The sequence below is a fragment of the Lycium ferocissimum genome, chromosome 3 (assembly GCF_029784015.1).
Source record: "Lycium ferocissimum isolate CSIRO_LF1 chromosome 3, AGI_CSIRO_Lferr_CH_V1, whole genome shotgun sequence".
Lineage (NCBI taxonomy): Eukaryota > Viridiplantae > Streptophyta > Magnoliopsida > Solanales > Solanaceae > Lycium > Lycium ferocissimum.
This window is the reverse complement of record NC_081344.1, coordinates 12,160,746-12,177,623: the sequence shown is the minus strand read 5'-3', so window position 1 is coordinate 12,177,623 and position 16,878 is coordinate 12,160,746. Positions and strand designations below refer to the sequence as shown.

The 16,878-nt window shown below is 36.5% G+C and overlaps 1 protein-coding gene and 1 long non-coding RNA gene across 2 annotated transcripts; one reads left to right on the top strand and one right to left on the bottom strand.

Annotated features, from left to right (window-relative positions):
* Nucleotides 1–393: 393 nt before the first annotated feature.
* Nucleotides 394–4,133, top strand: LOC132049743 (ribulose bisphosphate carboxylase/oxygenase activase 2, chloroplastic). The gene is made up of 7 exons (XM_059440663.1): nt 394–553; nt 1,472–1,800; nt 1,894–1,999; nt 2,097–2,182; nt 2,643–3,115; nt 3,468–3,780; nt 3,871–4,133. Exons 1-6 carry the CDS (start codon nt 509–511, stop codon nt 3,746–3,748), a joined length of 1,320 nt encoding a protein of 439 aa, XP_059296646.1. The 5' UTR covers nt 394–508; the 3' UTR covers nt 3,749–3,780; nt 3,871–4,133.
* A 1,071-nt stretch (nt 4,134–5,204) lies between these two features.
* On the bottom strand, nt 5,205–11,401 carry LOC132049742 (uncharacterized). Its single transcript, XR_009413146.1, has 4 exons — nt 9,819–11,401; nt 5,843–6,013; nt 5,659–5,721; nt 5,205–5,527 (listed from the first exon to the last, which is right to left on the bottom strand). It is a non-coding gene; the product is annotated as an uncharacterized LOC132049742 (long non-coding RNA).
* Nucleotides 11,402–16,878: the final 5,477 nt, after the last annotated feature.

The following is a 16,878-nucleotide window of genomic DNA, read 5'->3' as shown; positions in this document are numbered from 1 at the left end:
TTCCTATAATAGCTCCTTTTTTTAGAAAGTACATTAAGCAGAAACCATTTTTTCCATATTTTCTGGACTTGTTATAAATGATACAATAACAGCCTCAGCTTCTCCTTATCCACCAGGAGGAAACCAACAACATTCAAAAGCGAAAATTACGTCTATGGAGGAAAAAACATCTTAAAATCTAACCTCATAATAAAGTGGTTGCCCCTCAATTTTTGTTGTTACTCAATCTAGTCACTCAACCAGGCAAGAAAATAATAACCAAAAATAACAAGTCACCTTCAAATCTCCACCTAGATAACGCATCCTCAATTTGTGGCCATTGAAAAATGGTAAGCCAAATCCACTTAATTCTTCTTACACTTATTTCCCACACACTCCAATCAACTAGTACTACTATAAAGTCTTATCTCTTCCCATACTTCTCTTCATCAACTAACTTTTAAATTTTTAAGGCAGATCAAGAAAGCTTAATCTTTAGCTTTTTTGAATCAAGTTTTAGTCATCAAGAATGGCTGCCTCAGTGTCAACCATTGGAGCTGCCAACAAAGCACCGGTACTGTGTTTTTTTTTTTTTCCTCGTAATTCTCCTACACATGTCAAGTTGTTTATTAAATTTTGTAGTAGTGAATTATTATAATCTTTTAGTTTATACAGTTAAAGATATATGCATTTGTTTATTGGGTTATTAGTAGTATCACATATGTAATTCCATGTTAAGCTATAAACTATTACCTTTTGTTATCCTGCTTGAGACAGTGTACTGTCAATTTTTTCGAGATAAAATAAGAATTAGGGGTGAGAATTAGCTGATCATGTTAATTTTATAGGGTAATAACTAGAATTAGGACCTTTTTGTGAGTTATTTGATGGGGATACTTGAATTTTGAGGTAAAATGGTCAAAAAAACAAAAACTTGATGGATAAATTGGGGGTGTTTGTGTTAATTATGCTATGGTTTCAGATTGAACCAGAATCTGGTAGTAGAAGCCATATATTGTATACGTTCTTCAAGATTTTACTACTTCCTCTGTTTTAGTGATATGTCACTTTTTATCTTGTTTAGTCTTAGTCTGTTTAGAAAAGAATGACAACTTTTTATATTTGGAAATTCATTAACTTCGAATTTCTCACTTTACCCTTAATAACATGCTCTTATCGCCGTAAAAATGTAAATGACATGCTTAGCATAACAAGTTTTAAGGGTGCTTTTAGTATGTGCCAAACGTCTTCCTTCCTTTCTTAAAATTTCATTTAATTAAACATGTCATTTTACTTTTACTATGTTCCTTTATAGCCATAGAAATGTCATGACATGCTTAGAGTAACAAGTTTTAAGTATACTTTACGTATGTGCCAAAAATCTTTTTTATTTTTTTCCCCCTTCAACTTTCGTCCAACAAATACTGTCATGTAAAATGAAACGGAGGGAATATGTTTCTTGGATTTTACTAAGGAAACATTGTTGGTGCAGTTGAGTTTGAACAACTCAGTTTCTGGAACTTCAGTTCCAAGTACAGCCTTCTTTGGCAAAACCTTGAAGAAAGTGTATGGAAAAAGTATTTCCAGCCCCAAGAGTACAAACAGGAGCTTGAGAATTTCAGCTGAAGAAAAAGAAATAGACGAGAAGAAACAGAGCGATGGGGACAGATGGAAGGGTCTTATTATGGATGCATCCGATGATCAACAGGACATCGCAAGGGGTAAGGGTATGGTTGACAGTCTTTTCCAGGCTCCTACGGGTACTGGTACTCACCACGCCATTATGAATTCCTACGAATACCTCAGCCAAGGTCTTAAACAGTAAGTTGCTCTATTTCTGGAAACACAATGGTTTCTCATGATTCCTTGATGTTTTTGATTGTTAATGAAAATTTTCCCCTGATTTGTGTATAGATACAACATGGACAACAAGTTGGACGGACTCTACATCGCTCCTGCTTTTATGGACAAGCTTGTTGTTCACATCACCAAGAACTTCTTGAAATTGCCCAACATCAAGGTCTGTTAAAGAAATACATGTTTGAATATTTGGAGCTGACATGGGCAGTCTTTTTTTGGTGAAAAAAAAAATTGAATTTTGTGTATGTTTCTTATAGATTCCACTCATCTTGGGTGTATGGGGAGGCAAAGGTCAAGGTAAATCATTCCAATGTGAGCTTGTTTTCAGAAAGATGGGAATCAAGTGAGTATTTCCGTTATAACATACTTTCTCTGTTTTAATTTATGTGTCTTAGTTTGATTGGGCACATTGTTTAAGAAAATAAAGAGAACTTCTGAATTTTGTGGTCTTAAACTAAAGGCATGTATAATGTACCAAAATGCCCTTTAATCTTGAGGTCTTCAATTTGTTATATGGGATGTTGAAATTAATGGGTTATCAAATTAGGAAAGAGGCATTCCTTTTGAAACAGACTAAAAATAAAAGTAAGACAAACAATTGAAACAAAGGGAGTAGAGTAGTGTTATTTTGTGGAACTCAAGTTTTTTAGAAGAAATGCATCAAGGTAATTTATTATTGGTTGTAGCAATTTTGTCCAAATACATAACTACTTATTTATAAAACGAACTTCAGCGCTTAATGCTTATCAATTTTTTTCAATCACGGGTTCTTACTCGCTATGCTTGGACGATAAAACTTGCAGCCCCATTATGATGAGTGCTGGAGAATTGGAAAGTGGAAATGCAGGAGAGCCTGCAAAATTGATTAGGCAAAGGTACAGAGAGGCAGCTGAAATCATCAGGAAAGGAAACATGTGTTGCCTCTTCATCAATGATCTCGATGCAGGAGCTGGTAGAATGGGTGGCACTACCCAATACACCGTCAACAACCAGATGGTGAACGCCACCCTCATGAACATTGCTGACAACCCAACAAATGTCCAGCTCCCCGGTATGTACAACAAGCAAGAGAACGCCAGGGTCCCCATTATTGTCACTGGTAACGATTTCTCCACATTGTATGCTCCTCTTATCCGTGATGGTCGTATGGAGAAGTTCTACTGGGCACCAACTAGGGAGGATAGAATTGGAGTTTGCAAGGGTATTTTCAGAACTGACAACGTCCCTGATGAAGCTGTTGTGAAGATTGTTGATACCTTCCCTGGACAATCTATTGGTACTGACACTCAGAACTCAAAATGACATTCACTTAAAATATATTATGTTGAATTGTGTGACCATATTTCTAAAACGATTAAGTTGTTAGAGAAAACACAATTTTTATTTACTAAATTATATTCTCAACACACCTCCTCACGTGCACATGGAAATTCTTTTTTGATAATGGGTGACGGTGAGATTCTATCTCGGGACCTCTGCCTGCTCTTATACCATGTTGAACTGTGTGACACTTTCATCTAAAAGCTTAAGGTGTTAGAGAGAGCACACTTTTATTTACTTAATCATATTTTCAACATATTATAGCCTGTTGGTGATAACTGATGTGTATCTTTTCGTTCTGATAACAGATTTCTTCGGTGCTCTGAGGGCACGAGTATATGACGATGAGGTGAGGAAATGGGTTTCAGGCACTGGAATTGAAGCTATTGGTGATAAACTTTTGAACTCTTTTGACGGACCCCCAACTTTTGAGCAACCAAAAATGACCGTTGAGAAGCTCCTCGAGTATGGTAACATGCTTGTGCAAGAGCAAGAGAATGTGAAGAGAGTTCAGTTGGCTGAAACATATCTTAAAGATGCTGCACTTGGAGATGCTAACGCGGATGCCATCAACACTGGATCTTTCTAAGAACCTTCATCAATCTAAAGCCTAAACAAGAGGTATGGATTTTTGTATATCAAAAGCTTTCATAATAAGATTTGAAGATTGGAGAAGATCTCTAAAAAGTTTTCATTATTTTATGGATGCAGGGGAAAAAGCGCAACATGTTAATCATCCTGTTGCTGAAGTCTACTGATTCAACTTCCAGGAGTGATGATGTATTTTATTTCTTCAACTTTTTGAGGCATTTTGTGAGGGTAGCTATAGAATGTGACTTGAACTGTTTAATATTTGTAAATCAATTGTGTTCCAGTGTTAAGGGAATACAAACTCCAAATAATTTTGTTTCAGTTTTTGTAATTCTTTTGTAATCAAGTTCTTGATTTGGAATTTCAAGATTTGCTTTGTATAAGTATGTGAATGACTCCCTCTTTAGCTGTGATTTGCAAAGTAAAAGTAAAACCAATATAATTCTCTTACCTGCAATTATAAGATTATATGCCAATAGTAATAGAAAAGTCAATAAACTTATCAAGCCACAATAATTGCTAAGCATCTCATGTACCAGACAGCTTGGTAATTGTAATGAAGATGCTTCATGCTTTTAAGTTGGATTTGAATTTTACACCTTATTTATCAAGTGGGATAAATCCTAGGAGAACACGTGAATTTACAGCATATATCTCAATAATGTAGCTGGTTTATGTTGGTGGAGATGGTATATATTGTGAAGATGTTGGTGATTTTGGGTACCGGTGGAAGAAGAAGGGTTGGTTTGGCGAGTTAGCATGCCATTTTGGCTAAAATGGAATGGGTAATGGAGGAAGAACAAATTTAAACCACTTTTATACTTTAAGGGTATATATGGACCGATAGTATAACATTAAAGGCATATATGGACCGATAACATAATGACGGGTAATATTAAACCTTTTTAAATAATAAAGGAGCATATATGACCCTTTTACGTTAAATATATGTCTCGCTTATTGTGCTCAAAATGGAGGGTAGTCATTTTCCCTTCGTTTGATTTCGGCTTTTAATAACACTATTTATTTATAATAAATTTTAAAATGAATCTGATATTTTAAATTCCCACACACATGCTCTTCGTTCCCTATCCAAGAGACAAACACCCAAACCTCAACTCCAATTTTCCCCCTCTAATCAACAAAAATAATCCCACTAGCACTTCACCATCCATCCCTAATGGAGGAATGCTCTCTACGCACCCCCTCCCCCCACCCCCCACCCCTTTTTTTTTCTTTTCTTTTCTACATGCCCTAGATCCTTCAACTAATGTTCACCAACAAGTTACAAACTAATATGCTTTGGTTTCTGGAAGTAATGGTGGATTTAGAGAAAATAATAGGGTGAAATTCTCTCTCAGACCCTATGACATTGTTGATGGAAAGCCCACCGTCTTTTTCTTTGATGAAGAAAACAACAAAATGGCAAAGACCTACAAATGGACAATCGTTGATAAGTTTAATCGTATATGCCCCTCTATTGATATCATTAGAAAGGAATTTGCTATGAGACATGTTTTCATCGATTTTGATATGAAAGAAGACCACTTGGATGTATATTCCAGAGACACCATCAATATTGGGGTTACTCATGTGATGAAAATATAAAAATGGACAACCAAATTTAAACCAGAGGCATAAACCACTATAGTTGTTGTTTGGGTTACTCTTCCAGACCTCCCATGGCATTTCTATGAATGGGATGCGTTATGTAGGATCTTGGCCCCTGTTGGGCATCCTCTTGTCATGGACAAAACCACAGTGTTGAAAACAAGGCCTAAAACAACAATGGTTATAATTGAAATAGACTTCGTTAGACCCTTGGTGAATGAGGTGAACATTGATATTAAAAATGCGGAAGGGTATAGTGAAACTCGAGCTCAGAAGACTGAATATGGCACGCTTTACCTTCCTTTTGCTTCCACTGCAAAATGCAAGGACATAAGGACTCTGACTGCAGAAGTTTACAACCTGAATTTAAAGGGAGAGAGACTGAAAACAGGCAAAAAAACAGTCTGAATACCACAGAAGGATACAACAAAAGGAACAAAAGTGTAGAAATGAAGAAATCTCGTGGAAACAATGCTTCTACCTCTTTGGACAATAAAGAGAGAAGATCAAGCTACTCCAATTTCAACAGCCAGGTACCTAGCAGCAATGGATCTGAAGAAACCATGCAAGATGACATTAATGATAGAGAGGGATGCCGCCAAGAGGAGAGGAAAGTATGTCAATAAGAACCCTCATACTTCTTCTTCAGCACCTGACAAGGGAAATTCTAGTCAAGATGAGTGCCATAAAAATTTTAATGGCAACCATAACAATGTGGTGGTAACTCATAATGAAGATGACAACATTGAGAGCATGAATATATCTACTATTGACAAGCAACAACATAATATCCAGAGGCCTAGAGTCACAAAGGAGGAGCAAGGTAACAAAAGAGGAAATAAACACAACAAAATAAAAAAGGAAGTACTAAGCACCCTCCAGTAAATTAGAATTTCTGAGAACAAAGCTAGAGTAAATAAAGATACTATTTATCCTGAGGTTGACGAAAAAGATCAAAAAGAAAACTTGGTTATGGTAAACAGTAGTGTGGAAAAGGCAGAACCTAGCTCTACAAGAAGGAAGTATGTTTCCAAGGCTGTCTTACTAGTGGACCTTTGTCTTGGCTAATGAAGGAACTCTCACAAATCAAGGTAGTACCATGTCATCCCCCCCCCCCCCCCCCTACTTTGGGCTTGACCCAGAGATGAATGAAAAGATGGCTTTATATAAAGCTCAGATGATGTCTGAAGTCAAGTTGGTTACTATACCTGTATCCCCTTTGGTTCAGAGATACCTTGATGCTCAAGCTCAAGGAAAAAACCTCCAAGATATTGGATACAAAGACTCTGTTCAAGATTAAGAGATTGATAATCTAGATTGGACTAGTAAATCCATGTCTGATGATGAAATGCAAAAGAAAGATGATATTAATTGCCCCTGATAAAGCTAATATTGGTACATCACAAGCTCAATAAATGAACTACAACAACAACCTCTCCCCTATAGGATCTCTAAACTCCAATTTCGATTGGAACAGGATCTACTCCTCAGAATCTTCTGAACTCTCAAAAGCAATCAAAATAACCCCAAGGCCAATGTTTCCAATGATTAGATCCCTTTCATGGAACATTAGAGGTATTGGGTTTCAAGATGCTGCTAAGAGGCTCAGTCAACTGAAACATCAATACAATGTTCCCCGTGTATGCCTTCAGGAACTATGGTGAATGCTGACAAGATTGGAAAATATAAAAGAGAGACAGGGTTTCAATCCTGTTTTTATAGTTGCTCAAATAAACTTTGGATTCTTTGGATTGCTAATTGTGAAGTCTTCATCATTCATGACTCCTTTCAACATGTTATACTACACATTACTAATCCTCTGAAGCTCACATCCTATCACATTTCTGTAATCTATGCTAAATGTGATGAATTAGGCAGAGAGGAATTATGGGATGATCTCACGAACACTGCTTCCATGACTGGCCCCTCGGGGTTTGTTGGGGACTTTAATGTAATAGCTAGCCCCAATGAGAATATTGGAGGCAGACCCTACAGAACTGAAGAAAGTTTTAAGTTCCTCACTTGTCTCACTAATTGCTCATTACAAGATGCTGGATTCTATGGTTCCCTCTTCACCTGGAGTGACAACAGAGACTTTGGAAGAGATTGGCCAGACTAGTCTACAATGCTGACTGGTTTGACATTTTTGAGGGAACTGCTGTTTCTCACCTTAGCAGATCTTACTCAGGTCATGCTTCTCTCTTTATTTCTTGTGAAGATTCTAACACTGAGCATGTTAAATACTTCAAGTTCCTTAACTTCTGGATGGAACATGAAGATTACTTGATGATTGTTCAAGATGCTTGGTCTTAAATTGTCTCTGGCAACCCTTGCTACATCCTTCAACAAAAATTCAAACAAGTCACTAAAGCCCTTAGTCACTGATCTAAATCAGCTTTTGGGGATATATTGAAGGAGCCCAAAAGACTTGACACTATCATAAGAAACTTTGAGAAAGCCAATATTGTTAACAATTTTTTGGAAAACAAGCGATAGTTGGATAAAGCTGGATCTGAATACATTAAGTATATCAAGCTCCAAGATAGTGTTCTTAGGCAGAAAGCTGGAGTTAAATGGCTACAGGAAGGAGATACCAACTCTTCCTACTTTTATGTTGTGCTAAAAAACAAGAAAAAAAGACTTACTATCAACAAGATCAAAGACTGTAATGGTGTTTGGGTTTAGGGTACAAATGAAGTAGTTAAAGCTATTGTGGATTTCTTTGAAGACGTTTTTACTGCTGAGGATATATTTGAAGATAGTCAAATCCTTAGCATTGTGAAGAGGGTTGTTACTGAAGAAGATAATACTTTGTTGATTGTCATGCCTACCATGGAAGAAATTAAAAGCAGTGTCTTCTCTATTAACACTGATAGCTCCCCTGGTCCTGATGGTTTGAGTGCGAAATTCTTTCAATCTGCCTGGCCTATCATTTCTCAAGATCTCCTTAATGCTATCACTGCATTCTTCAAAAGTGCATCTCTTCCTAAATTCATATCCCATACCTGCCTGGTAATGATCCCAAAGGTTGATTCACCCCAAAATTCTTTGACACTAGACCTATTAGCCTTTGCAATGTGTCCAGCAAGAGTATTGCTAAAATCTTAAATGGTATACTTAGTAACATACTCCCCAGAATTATCATCCCAAACCAAAGTGGCTTTGTTAAAGGCAGTAAGATTGCTGATAACATCATCCTTGCTCAAGAAATCATAAATGACATTGGTAGACCTAACAGAGGTGGTAATGGGGCGATGAAGCTTGACATGGCTAAGGCATACGACAGAGTGTCTTGGCCATTGTTATGTTTCATGCTTAGACAAATGGGGTTTGTAGAATACTGGATTGAAATCTATCTACAAATTTATTTCTAACAATTGGTATTCTTTGATTGTTAATGGGAGAAGGCATGGTTCTTTAAATCTATCAGAGGACTCAGACAGGGTGATCCTCTATCCCCGGCTTTATTCGTCTTGGGTGCAGAACTTCTAGCCTAAATGCTCAATGAGCTTCACAACAAGAGAAGTTACAAAGGATTCTTTATGAACCATCATGGGCCCCAGATCAATCATCTCTCTTTTGTTGATGATACCATTGTATTCTGTGGTGGTAATAAAACCACTTTGACTATGATGCTAAAGACCCATGTTGAAAGTGTATCTGGCCAGCTCATCAACAAAGATAAAAGTTGTTTCACCATGTCCAATAAAACTCCTCAACTAACCAAAACCAGAATCAACAGAACTCTTGGAATGAGAATTGATTACTTACCCATGAAATACCTTGACTGACCCTTATTGTCAGGAAAGAAAAAAGTGGAATACTTCTCTAGAATGGTGTCTAAAGTCATTAATAGAGTTAAAGGTTGGCACTAGAAATTTCTTTCTACCGGAGGCAAAGCTTTTTTGATAAGACATGTCTTATCTGCTCTAAACACTCATACCATTGCTGCTACTCAACCCCCAAAGGATCCATTAATATGATAGAGACTTACTTCGCTAGATTTTTTTGGTCTGGCAATGAGATGGGGGGGAGGAAGCACTGGATCTATTGGTTTAACATGTGCTTCCCTTATGAAGAAGATAGGGCCAACTTCAGGAATCTGAGTGTTGTTTGTAATGTTTTCCCTGCTATGCAGTGGTGGAACCTTAGAGCCTCCAACTCTTTATGGGCCCAATTTCTACTAGTTAAATACTTTATGAACTCTCACCCTACTATTTCAAGTTGGAAAGCTGGTTAGTCTCACAACTGGAAAGAGATGTGTAAGTTAAAAAAATAAATGGAGCTTAACATTAAGTGGAAGTTCCACAACGGAGATGCTAATTTATGGTATGACTATTGGTTTGATCCAGGCCCACTTGCCAACCTGATGGACCATGGTATTGTGGAAAAAGATCTCAAGATCAAAGATGTCTTCATTGATTGAGTCTGGGTACGGAACAATATGCAGCACCAACCTCTTGAACATGTGAAGCTGTCTATTCAAGATCTTGCTTTGGGTATTCGTTAAAACAAGAGTGACAAAGCTCTATGGACTATCTCAAGCACTGGAAAGTGCAATGTCTCTTCTGCCTGGAACTTAATAAGACAGAAAAGACAACCCAACTATCTTGACTCTAAGCTTTGGCATAGCGCGATCCCATTTAAGATGTCTTTTTTGTTCTGGAGGGCAATTCATGATAGAATCCCCACAGATGATAAGATTGCATCCTATGGGATTAATCTTGCCTTTATATACAGCTGTTGTGTAAGAGATGTCAGAGGCCAGATTTGAAAACTATTGATCACCTGTTCTTTAATGGTCTTTTTGCTAAAGAAATTTGGTCTTTTTTTGCAGGGCCCCTAGGCATTAACTCAAGAGTTCCTTCTCTGAGATACCTCATACTTAGCTTCTAGAAAATGAAAGCTAAAAACGTTATTGCTGCTTTCATGTTCATGATCATACCCCCAGTCATCTTATGGGAACTTTGGAAATTCAGAAACAGCTCAAGATATGATGATGAAACCCCTTCTCCAATAAGATCCTAAGCTCTTAGATGTTTCAACATCTCTCATCTCATTAATCTCCATTTGAAGAAGGTTAATATGAGTGAAAGATGGGAAGATATGTACAGAATGACAGACCTCTACCTGACTGAATTTGACAGAATCCCTGTGAAATGGATTAAACCTCCCATTCTCTATGTCAAGATTAACTTTAATGACTCATGTATTGATGGACAGTGTGCTGCTGGTGGAGTTGTCGGAGATTGTTTTGGAAGATTCATAATGGCTTTCTCAAAGCCTTTAGGACTTGGAACAAGTAACTGAGCTGAGACAAATGCTATGCTATTTGGTCTCAATTGGTGTAAAGACAACAACTTCAACCTTGTTATAGTAGAAACTTACTACTTGCTACTCTACAATTGCATCAAAGACATTTAGTTCCCCCTTGGGAGAATTCAAGACACCATCAAAGATAATAAGAACATCATGGAGAATAGTGTACCCTAAATTTTTGTTCCTATTTTCAATGAAGTTAATTACTATTTTTGGCGTTTAAAGGCCAAAACAATGGTGCCTTGACGATTTTTAGAGTCTCTCTCTTCCTGTTCATTTGCAAGCACGCATGAGCATAAAAGCACAGCTGAATTAGAGGAAACTTCTTCATGATCATGTCAAGTTTCTTACAACATAGTCAGAGGCACACATAGAGTAGTTCACGCGTTTGAGTACTTTAGGTTTTGAGGCAAAATTTCTGAAGTAGAGGGGATTGACTTCAACCATCGGATTGGCAAATTTGCTCAAATTTTGACACCCTCTTTTCCCTCTGAACTAGAGTCAATTTCAACCATATTTTCCATGACAACAGTTGACTCTAATTACTTTTCTTTTTCTTCGGCATCTCCAATTAGCAAAAAGTCGGTTTGAGGATGTTCAATTCTTGATTCCTTCTTTTCAAAGTTGGCCTCCAACATGGGCATTGTCATCTCATATTTGAGCATTTGAGAATTCTTCTTGATTTTGTTCAAATGCCCATGGAGGATTTTTGTCTTCAATCATCAAGTTATTTTGGAGACTAGTTTCCAAGTACTCCTCCAAGGCTTTTTGATTTTCATTTCCTCCATCAAGGAGGCACTCCATCATGAGCTTGAACTCTCTATTTTGACCATTCTCAACTTCTTCCACTTCCATTTCCCTATCATTGTCACAACAAAAAGTAGAATCGTCATAGCGGGGGTTCGGGGAAGGGACGAACAAATAATCATAATTAGCCCAATAGCCATTTTGACTGCCACATCTATCACATATGCTCCACTCATGGGTTCGAGATTGTGCGTACAATCCTCCTCCGGGAGACTTTAAACAAGTTTGCCAAGAGTGGGGCCCTCCACAATAAGGACAAGGGTCATGAAAGTATGAACAACTACCATCCGACCCATTTTCATGGAATGATGCCATTTTTTAAATAAAAATAAAATAAAGCAAAGAAAACAACTGCACAAATATTCACAAGTTTGGACCAAAGCAAGTTAGCTTAAATCCCAAACTAACTCAATATGCCAAATTGTTCCCCATGCAACTAACCTAGAAAGCAAATAAAATGATCAATGGCCTCACAAGTAAAGGAAAACAAGAGAAATTACTCTCAAGTAATGATCCAATGTATTTTACAATTTTACAACTATGAGCGGGTTTATGTTAATAGATAATGATTTCTAAAATCTCATTGAAAGTATATCAACCAAATCAATGAATTTCACTCTAAGCTTTCTCAAGCCTTAGAGTGTGATGTTAAACACAATCAATTCAACCTCGAGTTAACTATCCTATCTCTAGCTCAAGTTATTAGATGGATTTAATGACTCAAATCCTTGCTATCTAACTCTTTTCCTAACTTTCACTTTCTTTCTCAAGCAAAGTAAAAGTACTTAGGCACAAATAATGTTTGCAACCATTAAGAGACATTAAAGCATGAAGAGTTGATAGAAAAATATTAATCCACTTCATTAGAAATAAAAATCATTCAATACATAAGCATAATAAGAGATTTCATCCAACTTTGCAAATGAATATTTTCATAAACAAGATTGAAGTGATGGAATAAAATTCTACACACTTAGATATACAATACAAAGCAAGAATTGAAGAAATGAGTAAAGAATTAAGAAATTTCTTATCAAGATCTTCAAATCTTCAATCCCAAGTGTGGATGCAAAAACCCTAGCTCTCTAAGCTTGTAAATATGGCCAAAGATGATAAATGTTTGCCCCATCTCTTACTTTTGTAGTTCCCAACTTTTTCCAAGTCCAAAAATAACAAAATAAGCCCCAAGTTTTTAGATTTGCAAAACTGTCCCATTTTTGCACTGGACGGTTTTTGCAAAACTATCCAGTTTGGCCTCTTTTTGACTTTATTTTCACTTGGTTTCTTCCGACGCTCTTCTCAATTAGTTGTAGATTATATAATTAACTCCTATATATCTTGTATTTATGAAAGTTCCCCTAATAATAATATAGAAGAGACGAAGTTTTCATAATGCCCAATATGAAAACAAATAATAATGTAAAACGGGCAATTTGCAGGATTGCCCTTCGCTAGGGGTGGTCTTTAATTTTTATCCCTCACATTAGTGGTCTTTAATTTTTGCCCCTCGCTAAAAATTCCTTGGTTTCAGATTTGAAACCCCGCTCAGTTAAAAAATTTTAAAAATTTCGCAAGGTAGAGTTTGGATTCGTAAGGCAGAATTTTACATGCAAAACTCTGCCTTAAGACAGAGTTTTGCATGGACAAACTTTTGAAAGAAGAGTTTTCACTGCCTTGCGAAAATTCCTTTTTTTTTATTGAGCTGGGTTCGAACCCAGAACCTCGGCGTATTAGGCGAATGATAAAAATTAAAGACCACTAATTTGAAGGGAAAAAATTAAAGATCACCCCAAATGAAGGGCAATCCGCGCAAAAAACAAGATGTAAAACATACATTTATAAAATAACTAAATGGGCATGGCCCGTGTTGAGCACGAGCCTAACATTTTATGGGCAATTCGCAGAATTGCCCTTCTTTTGGGGTGGTCTTTAATTTTGCCCCTCATATTTGGAATCTTTAAATTTTGTTCTTCGGCTAAAACCCATAGGTTCCAGGTTCGAACCCACACACAGTCAAAATTCAAAAAAAAAAAAAAAAAAAAAATTCGCAAGTAGTTTAAAATTCGCTATGCCCCACCAAGATACACTTGTGAAGGAATTACCAAAGTTATCGGACCCGCATACTTATGCCTTATAGGCAGACTTGGCATAAGTATGCCGGATCCGGCATAACGTTGATAATTCCTTCACAAGTATATGCCGGTCCCATAAAAGTTTGCCCATTAAAAGTATGCCCCCACCGGCAGACTTTTAGTTAAACATAACTAAAGTGTGCCGGAGGGGGCAGACTTTGCCTTGAAGCATATATATATTTTTTTTTTAACTTTTCAAGGTAAACTTTTAGTAATGCCTTAATTAAAAGTGTGTCCCATAAAATATAACTAAAAGTATGCCCCATAAGACGTAAGTTTTCCTTAAGGCATAACTAAAATTTTTCCTTATAAGACAAAGTTTAAATTTTGCTATGCCCTCTCGCGTACTTTTAGTTATGTTTAACTAAAAGTTACGTCGAGGAGGGGGCGACTTTTAGTTATGTTTAACTAAAAGTTTGCCAGAGGGGCGACTTTGCCTATATATATATATATATATATATATATATATATATATATATATATATATATATATATATATATATTTTTTAACTTTTCAAGGTAAACTTTTAGTTATGCCTTAACTAAAAAGTATGCCTCAAAGACATAACTAAAAGTATGCCCATAAGGCGGAAATTTTTCCTTAAGGCATAACTTAAACTTTGCCTTATAAGGCAAAATCTATGCCTTAAGGAAAGTTCTTGCCTTATGGGGCATAATTTTGTTATGCCTTAACTAAAATTCGCCCCCATAAGGCATAACTAAACTATGTCTTAGGAAAAATTTTATGGGGCAGACTTTTAGTTATGCCGATCCGCATAACCGTAGCTTTTCCTTAAAGATTGTATGCCGGATCCGCATATACTCCCCCGTCTTTGCCTTGCGAAATTATTTTTTTTTTTATTTTATGCTCGAGCGGGGGTTCGAACCGAACTTCATGTATTCGCCCACCTTTCCAAGCGAAGGGCACAACTTAAATGACATCAAAATATGAGAGGCAAAATTTAAAGACCACAAATTTGAGGGGCAAAATTTAAAGACCACCCCAAAAGAAGGGCAATCCGCGCAAAAAAATGACATTTTATGTTCACAAGTTGTTGCTATTTTCTAGATGTTTTGCATAGTCATTTGGTGATCAAAAATGTCAGTAAAGAAGAAAAATAGAACAAAAAATAGCAAATGGAAGAACATAATATGTTAAAACGATTGACGCCTGCGGACGGAGTTAAAGTAACATAACACTTTTGATGTACAATCAAGTTAGTATGTCTATAAACAAAATGATGTGTTCCTTGTACATAAGGCTGTCCTAGTTTTTTGGATGTGGCGATGTCTGCTAAGGAATAAACATGACCAGCTTCAATAGTTATCGCAAACCATCTCTGAGCGTTCTTATACTCTTCTCCTTTCAAGAAGATTTGAAGAAGGGCCGGGGGGGGGGGGGGGGGGGGGAGGGGGGAGGGGGAGTTCTGATTGGAGGACAATTGATGAAGAAAAAACAAAGAGTTCTCTCAAAAGGCCTTAATTGAAACTTTGCAGCATCTAAAAGTTTAGTCTTTGCCCAGATTCTTATACTCTTTTCTTTCCATCATCACACAACCCAACAGATGGATAGCAAGTGGTTTCTGCTACTTGCTTGCACATACCCAACCTTTCTGATAGGGACAATTGTGTTTGATTTCATGTACTCCTCCATAACTGTTTGTATCTGAAAATTGTACAACAAAAAATGAAGCATGCCTAATAGAAGCTAATATGTCCTTACCATCCAAATGGGAGAAGAGCCTTAAATTAATGGAATAGAGGATTAAATTTGAAAGCTACCTCAAAAGCACCAACAAGCAAGCGAACCACCAGAACACATGAAGTCTCCTCCAGTCCATATCTTTAAGCAACTTTGCACTATCCATATCAAAAACCAGATCTACTAAATAAGCAGCACACACAAAATTCATTTCGTCCCTTTCCATCTATTTGGTTATTTTCAAGTACAATATCTCTAATCCAATTTTGTTTGATTACCAATTCTGATGAATGCCCGAAGGATCTATCCTACCAATATTTGTACATGCAAGGCACAGTGACCTTTCCTTCTTTTGACACAAAAATAGATAACTGAAATAGAGAACTTCCAGAAAATCTGCAAGTGTGCATCTATGTTGCTAATCTGGTGAAAAAGTTAAAAGAACACAAACCATCTTTAGCTTTACATCGATTATAGACATTCGACTCTTAAGATAAAATAATTGTACGCTTCTAACATTCATCTAAAATCCTATCCTGGATATGTAGTTATCTTTTCAGCGACGACCGATTGTTTTCTGCCATCATCATCTTACTTCATGAAAAACGGAGTTATGAACTAATTATGTATTTCCATCAAGTAAATTTGTCCTAAAAGTTCACTCTAGATAGAATATGTAGCAGCTATGCCTGAATTTGCCGGACCAACTATCCGTAACTCAACCCAATGATAGGAAGACATAATGCTATCAATGTGAAAATTGCATAATGAGAATAGATACATCCCCATAGAAAGTACTTAGAGGGTTACAAGTCACATAAACTTTAAGCAAACTTCTTTCTTTCTTTTGTGAAATCTACTTGAATGAAAGAAATAGAACAATCTATATTAATAATGTCCACCTCTCGACGATCTTATTGGTTGTTTATGGAAGTATGACATTTCACATGTAAAAATCTTCTTTTGGTTTTCTCAATTGTTACAATAATTATGACCTGGCAAGTATGTATGATAAATGTCAGCACACTAGACTTCTTAGGTTCTACTTGTTGGATCAAAGCTCAGACAATAATGAAATGAGAAACTGCACAGGAAAATCCTGAATTACTATATCAACATTTAGAACCATTTGATGCCATATTTTTTTCACCGCGCAAGTTGGTGAGAGAGAACCTTAGAAGTCAGACCACAATGCCCAATGTAAGTTAAAATATACCCGGTATCTAATATAAAAAAGTGTGTACCCGTAGGAACATATAAAAACTTTGGAAAGTGAGAAACCACGAATTATTACAATTAAAAACACTGTATAACTTCTTTTCAGTACATAAGCCTAGATTTTTCTGCACTCAACTTGTCTGTGTCTAGGTCGCTGGATCAATTTTTTTTAACATAGAGAGAACATGAGTAAGTAAAAAATACTTGAAAATAGGCAATTGTTTGTTTGATTAGTCTATTAGCTTAGAAGGTAAAATTAGAGGGTCCATGAGCGCAAAAATGTAAAGATTTTCCATTATATTTTCAAATTTCGAAAGTCACATTTTCCCCCTCAAGAAT